This window comes from Nematolebias whitei, chromosome 19, assembly GCF_014905685.2.
Source record: "Nematolebias whitei isolate Nwh7 chromosome 19, NemWhi1, whole genome shotgun sequence".
Taxonomy (NCBI): domain Eukaryota; kingdom Metazoa; phylum Chordata; class Actinopteri; order Cyprinodontiformes; family Rivulidae; genus Nematolebias; species Nematolebias whitei.
The window spans coordinates 22,472,555-22,479,712 of NC_056516.1; the positions used below are offsets into that span (position 1 = coordinate 22,472,555).

At 39.1% G+C, this 7,158-nt stretch overlaps 2 protein-coding genes across 2 annotated transcripts in view; one reads left to right on the forward strand and one right to left on the reverse strand.

Moving 5' to 3' along the window:
- Positions 1-480: 480 nt before the first annotated feature.
- On the forward strand, positions 481-2,314 carry LOC119426113 (interleukin-6-like). The gene is made up of 5 exons (XM_037693672.1): positions 481-496; positions 578-771; positions 1,473-1,568; positions 1,660-1,803; positions 2,010-2,314. The coding sequence occupies exons 1-5, from the start codon at positions 481-483 to the stop codon at positions 2,217-2,219; spliced, it is 660 nt and encodes a 219-aa protein (XP_037549600.1). The 3' UTR covers positions 2,220-2,314.
- A 366-nt stretch (positions 2,315-2,680) lies between these two features.
- The window catches only part of tomm7 (translocase of outer mitochondrial membrane 7 homolog (yeast)), a 6,087-nt gene continuing 1,609 nt past the window's right edge, over positions 2,681-7,158 (reverse strand). The window contains exons 2-3 of the mRNA XM_037693486.1: positions 5,258-5,306; positions 2,681-2,999 (exon numbers count right to left, since the gene is read on the reverse strand). Of these exons, the coding sequence (XP_037549414.1) occupies positions 2,984-2,999; positions 5,258-5,306 (65 nt within the window). The 3' untranslated portion in view covers positions 2,681-2,983. The remainder of the gene's footprint in view (positions 3,000-5,257; positions 5,307-7,158) is intronic.

Sequence of the window (7,158 nt, forward strand, 5' to 3'; positions counted from 1 at the left end):
TATAAAGTTATATATTCTATGTGGCCCTGTGATGGACTTGCGACCCGTCCAGGGTGTACCCCGTCCCTCGCACAGTGATTGCTGGACATGGGCACCGGCGACCCCCGTGACCCAAAATGGAAGAAGCGGGTAAAAGATAATGGATGGATGGAGAAAGTTGAATATATATATATATTATTATTATATTTAAAGCGTATATTATTCCAATTTTGGTCACTCATTCATAAATCTATTCTTACAACTATGATCAAAAGTTGTTAAAAATGAAAATAAAGAGAAAGTTGTTTGAAGATGGACAGATGCAGAGGAAACCTCCAGATGACCTGCACTGACCGGATGGATGACGTAAGAGGGAACCCTGAGGGTTGGGAAATCCCTTGGCCGTGTATAAAATGAGGAGGCCCCTCCGAGACGAGCCAAGTCCTCCAGACTCTTCCTGCCCCCGAGCATCAGAGGAACCTCAGACCTCCCAGCAGCGTCATGTCCTCCAAACTCAGTAAGTCACGCGGTGTTTCCTCTATGAAGCGCCACTTCCCTTTTGGTCTCTTCTCTAATTCATCCTCTCATTCACGCTCAGCTCTGCGCATGCTTCTGGCTGCGGTGACGCTCGCCGCGCTGCAGCTGTGCGCCTCTGGAGCGCCGCTGGAGGAGCCCACAGGTGGGGAGACCTCAGGTGAGGAGGGGGAGGAGACCCCTGACCTGATGGGAACTTTGAACATTTTCAACATTTGGGAGCAGGTCATTGCGCCGACCAAACGCCACGAGAAAGAGGTGAGGAATATTATTTTGTTAGCAAAATATCTCATGAACTATTGGACGGATTTTAACAGAACTCTCAGAAAACATTAACTGGATGAACATCTACAAATTCACTTTTGGGGTCAACTCAGTTTGAGATGTCACAGTTTTAAAAAACATTAAAGTGGCTGAAACTCAATATCACATTTTCCTTAAATGTGGTGTGGTAGTAGCTGAGAGTCATTCCCATCACACACTCCAAGAGGGTGAGACCTTTCTTTAAGCTTCAGTAACTGCTGGAATCAAACCGGTTTATCTGTTAGCAAAATATCTCGTGAATCGCTGGGTTTCAATGAAAATTTCAGGAAATAATCATTGGATTTACGTTTCGAGCTGATTTGAGGTAATCCAATTCAAGATGGCTGCCACAAACAATATATGTCAGAAAACTCGAAAATGGGCAATACTGTAGTAATTATTTTACAGATATTTTCCTGAAATTTGATGTAATAGCAGCTGAGATTAATCATAAATAACATATAATAATTTATTTACTATTTTATATAATTTAATACTTAATATATGAATGTCTGGAACAAGTTTTGATTTCACATAAAATCGTGCATAGTTCCAGGTTTTGACTTACACAGCTCTTCATTTGATGGCTTTAGTTAAATTAGGCCTTAAATTCAAACCTGGCATCAGTTTCATGTGATATTTTCTTCTTTAATCAGTTTGAAGAAGAATTTCAAGGCAACGTCGACTACATCTCTCTGGACAACAAGCGCCCATCGTTCCCCGTTAAATGCCCCGACTCCAACTTCACCAAGGTACATTTAAAAAGCTTTAACTCTTCGTCCTGGTATCGATGGGACAAAGTGGACGACTGGTTTTAATTCTGAGGGTCTCTGCTCTGATCAGGAGGCTTGTCTCCAGAGGCTGGCCGAGGGTCTGCTCAACTACACGGTTCTCCTGAAACACGTGGAGAAGGAGTACCCCAACTGCTCCATGCTGGCTGAGATCGAGGCGAGCGTCCCGCTGCTCATTACACAGATCAAAGCAAAGGTGGGTCTTCATCAAGTCACCCTAATTGTCCACTTTGTAATAAAATCTTCAAGAATATAAAAGTTAAACTGGAAGATGATGTGCTCTCTCTGCATTCTGAGGCCTTTGGAAGACACCAGTTTTAAAAAATGGCAGTCCTTCCATGAACTTCAGCAGGTGTTGTCTCTTGTTGGCACTGATCCATCGTTGTACTCTCTCGCCCTCAGATGAGAAAGAGCGAGCGAGTCAAGGCGCTGACCAGCAGCCAGAAGGAGCAGCTGCTGAAGGAGCTCGACAACCCGGACACTTACGCTCGGAAGATGACGGCGCACAGCGTCCTGTCCTCCCTCCGCTTCTTCCTCATCGATGGCAAACGGTCGATTCGCAGATGGGAGACGCCCAAAAGACAAGCCGCCAACACCGGCAGCACAAATTAGTAAAGAGACGTGAGATTAGACGCTTCTAATGAAGGAATACCTCAGGGAAACGTTAGGCGCCGTTTGTTCCGCTCAGGAAAAGTATCCGTGCTGTCAGAGTTATTTAATCTATTTATACCCATTTGTTATTTATTAGAGAAGTCATGATTGTATGGTGAATTAACTAAATATAATTTAAAGTGATTTTGATGCTACTTGAGCAGCTGTTTGCAACTTAAAAAAGGCTGTTACTTTTCTATCTTTATTTTTTTAATTGTTTAACTTTTTTTTTTTTACATTTTTTGATACAATGACTTTTGATAAGTGCTGAAATAAACGTATATGTATTTGCATAAATACTGTGCACGTGTCTTTTTTTAAATCAGCCACACATTTCAGGACTGACAACAAATTCTGTTACTTGTGGCACCGACTGTGAGCCAAACACTTTGACTGGTTTCTTACATTAAACCAGACAGCAGTATCATTCTTCTTCTGCTTTTATTGTCAGGAATTTTAAATTAGAAATCATAAGACAAACATGAACCGGACCATATATCTAAACCGAACATCAAAAATCCATGAAAAAAAATAAAACATGTTTCAGGGACACAGATGCCCTGAGCACCCTCGCTCTCTGTGTTTGTTACATTATATACCATCAGTTCTTTATATATCAGACACCGGGCTGAATGAGTTAGACAGAAAAGTGAGAAATTGTCTGTTTTTTCCTAAGACATGTCAGATGATCCTGAAGGAGGAGAGTGGCTGCGTGAAGATGGTCCTCAACCCCATAGCAAGCTAGAAAAACAAACAAAAAAAAGATGTTAGAACTAAAAAAATTACTTACTACCAAGTTTTATCTCCTGAATACTGTATTTTTCAGCCTATAAGTCGCATTTTTTTGCATAATTTTAATGCCCTGCGACTTATAGGCCGAAGCAACGTATTTATGGATTTTTTCCATATTTATGAACCAATTTTTGGCTGAGATTTGACAGTTTTCAAAGAGCAGTACCACTTTCAGCCACTTGAGGGCAGCAGAGTAGTGGTAGTAGCAGCAGTAGGGCATGCCGTTGTATCACGTAATAGGTAAACGTGGCTATAATGACAAATTCAAAAAAGTTCAAGACAAAAACAAAAGGACTTTATTATACTTTATTGTTTTTGTCTTGAACTTTTTTGAATTGACCATGTCCTGGATGATTTACAATCTTCACCAGTTATTAATGACACAATTGGCTTGCCACATTCCCCCACCTTCGTTCTGCTCGCTGCTTGGAGTAACCTCAGCTTCATTTTGCAGCAACGCCCTGGCGAAATGCAGCTAATTTGACATCAAAGTGCATTTATTTAAAAAAAAAAATCAATTGAGACACTTTGCTATAATTTCAAGCAAACAAATAATTGTTTTAGGTGCTTTTCTTGTTAAATTTCGAAGGAATGAGCGGCGTTCCTTCTTCCTTTTTTCCTGTCTGCGTGATCCCAGAGCACCGAGGCAGCAAATACTTTGGAAATTCAGTTGATTTGATCGTCAAAGTCCTTTTATTAAGCAAATGTTAGACTGAGACACACCGTGACTTTAAAATTGAGCAAACATATAATTGTTTTTAGTTGTTTATCTTGTTAAATTATGAAGAAATGAACAGCGGCTCGTCCCTCTGCGCGTGCACGCTTACGCGAATCGGGTTTTAAAATACAGCTGATTCAAAGTCCTTTTATTAAGCAAATGTTAGACTGAGACACACCTTTACTATAATTTCAAGCAAACAAATAATTGTTTTTAAGTGTTAATCTTGTTAAATTCTTGTTTAAGTCCTCCCGTGAATGCTTTCCACAAATGCAGTAGTCCCTCGCTACTTCGTGGTTTTTCAAAGTAAGATTGTACACGACACACGATTGTCGACATTAATATTACTCACGTGATTGGAACAGTACGGGATACAGGAAAAAAAAAAAACTGTGGACAGGTGCTGCCATTTTGTAGTCCCAATAAGCCTACACTATCACCAGTCAAAAGGACTACATTACCCAGAAGCCAACAGGATGATTCCGGAACACAATTCCGCAATAAACGAGGGACTACTTTTAAATTCTTTTAATTCAATTTGCATAATGGAGCTGAACATTAACTAATTCATTAGAGGTCTGAATGATGTCCCTGTTGTTGATCCTCTACAGAAACAATATGGCCGCCTTTTGGCCCTTAAAGTGATCTCTCACTGGGCTGCCATAGCAGGCGAACTGTATTTATGAGGGAGTCTCCAGAATGTCTTGCAACCTTTGTGATGGTGCCCAGCTTCCTCAGTGGAGCTCCAGAGGATCACGTCTCGTTTGCTTGAACAGGTTCAAAAAATATGTGAAACAATTTTTCTCTCTCAAAACAATCAGGGGGTCTCAAATCTGTCTCAAGGGCCGCAGAGAGCACTCTTCTGACAAATAACCACGTCCAGGTCTAAACACCACACCAAATATAAAAAATAATATAGAAAATAAAACACTTTCTCAAATTGGCCCATCTTCAATTATACGTGCACTGCAGTAGATTAAATGAGTCTAACCAGTGTCTGCAAAGAGCAAGGAGGAACATCTCTGTGCTCTTACGAAACAATTCAGTTGTGTTTATTTACCACTAAATTGTTGTTTCATATTTGTATTATTTTGTTTGCTTCGAATAAATTTATATTATCTCTAACAAGGAGGATTTTTCCTTCTTTAACCCGTAAAAGGTTAGGCAGCATTAAATGATGCACACTTGTGACTTGTCTCAGGGAAGACATAACCAGTTTTAATGCAGCAACACATAAAACTAAAGCAAAATAACGTTAATACCTGAGAGGACAGAAAGAGACGTGAACTTTTTACGTTGGATGTCAAGAAAAAACGATGTTTGTAGATCTTACTGTTGATTTCTAAAAATGACGAGATACTTGACTTTATATTCAAGTTCGTTAGATGATGACTCAAACAAAATTACATTTTAAGACTGTGACTAAAACCCAAATCAAAATCTGTTAAGCTGAACACCGCTGATGTCAGAGCGAGTTGTTTGTCCTCACCTCAGGACAGTCGGTTCAGGCATGCCGGGATCTGCTCCTCGTTTGAAACCTGTCAATTCAAACAACAGAAGAATAAGGACACGGCTTCTAGTTTATGAATTTAGATGTTTAAAATAAAGCGAAACAGAATTTTGTTCCCATTTTATTATGTGTGGCAACGAACAAAGCCCAAATTAAAATCAGCTTTGATTAAAAGAGTTAAAAAATATACCATTATAAAAAAAAAATCGCATGAAACAAAGCAAATGTGGGACTGAGAGACTTCATTATATTGTAGAATAGGGATAAATATGAGTTGCCATAATGTTTGATTATATTTAACAACTGTGTAAGTATTAAGAAACTGATTAAACCTTTTTCATATTTGTTAGATACCGGTTGTGGACTCTTCTGGGTTGTATTTTTATTTTACCCCAAATTTGTTGAGCAGATGTTTAAACTAGACAGCAAAAATGCAAATGTTTACTTCAAATGGATACTGCAGTATTCTGTTTAGATTGTGGTCTGCCTTTTTATAAAACAAGTGCCACTTTTTCAGAGATTAAAAAACAACAACATTATTCTGTCTTCATAGTTGTAGAAACGACCCACAGCACATGGACCATTGGCCACTCACGCCACCAGAGAAACAACGTTTTTAACTTTGTTCCATTCATAACAAGCTTGGTGGCTCGCCTCCTCTTTAGCTCTAAAGATGAAGCACACATAATTCTAAGAACAATAACAGATTTTGGCTCATTTTGTGCAGACATTTTACTAAAACCATATAACTGAAACACATCTTGTCCAGTAGTGGAGGATGCAATTTCTACAACCAATGATCACAACTTTGTTGCTAAATAAATTAAGTTGTGCACAATGATTCAGAAGTTTTATTAAGCAAGACAAATGTGACTTTCTTCCTTTTTTCTAACATACTCAGTATCTTTTAAGACACACATCAGCAGAGGTGAGAACATCTGAACAGCTCACTCATTTCCTCAGCGTGTCCTGCTTCATTCACTGGTTGCAAAGTTGAACCGTGCTGCAATATTTCTTAGGAAAAATTAAATTTGTAAAAAATAAAAACAGATTCTTGTTACTCTAAGACAATAACGCGTTACTTTCACTGGAGTTTTGTTGATTCGGTAGTAAATAAATGATTACGTCAAGAAACTGAATAATGGAAGTCACTTTCTCTTTCAGATAGAAATTGCTTAAAAGCTGAACTTTTAGGAGGTTCATCTTTCAAATGCCTGCTTGTTTCAGCAATATGGAAGCCGTACACTAAAAAAAGACTGAGTTATTCATCAATTAAAAAAAAACATAAATAAACCACAATGGAGAAACACACTTTTAAAAATAGAAAATGTGACAGAGTAATGGTGTTTCCAAGCCACAGAAATCCTCTGAGTGTGCAGCATTCACATGCAAAAAGATCCAACTTCCCCATCTATTATGCTCACACACCACAGCCATGCAAATATCTCTTTCCCCAACAAACTCTGCTTTTGAAACAGCGTTGCCAGATTGGGCAGTTTACCGCCAATCGGGTGGTTTTCATTCTGATGTTGTGGGTAAAAATTGCTTTGGGCAGGTGGGGATAATTTGGGCGGATTTGGAGTCAGATCTGCAGTTTTTGAGTTAACCTATTAAACACATGTCAAACTATCATTCATCATTGTTTCATAGCAAAGCTCCCCTGACCTTTCTTCATCACTGATTGGCTACTGACATCTGCCAGGGCGTTCACAACAGAGAACTGGTGAGGCCTTTTTAGACACCTCGTTGAGTGGGCTGACCCGCTGCAGCGGTACGTCGGAGCGTCCGCCATATTGAATGTGGCAGAAATGCCGATCAAACTGAAAGGAGGAAATGGATATTAAATTCCTAATTTTAAATTATTACATATTAAATATATA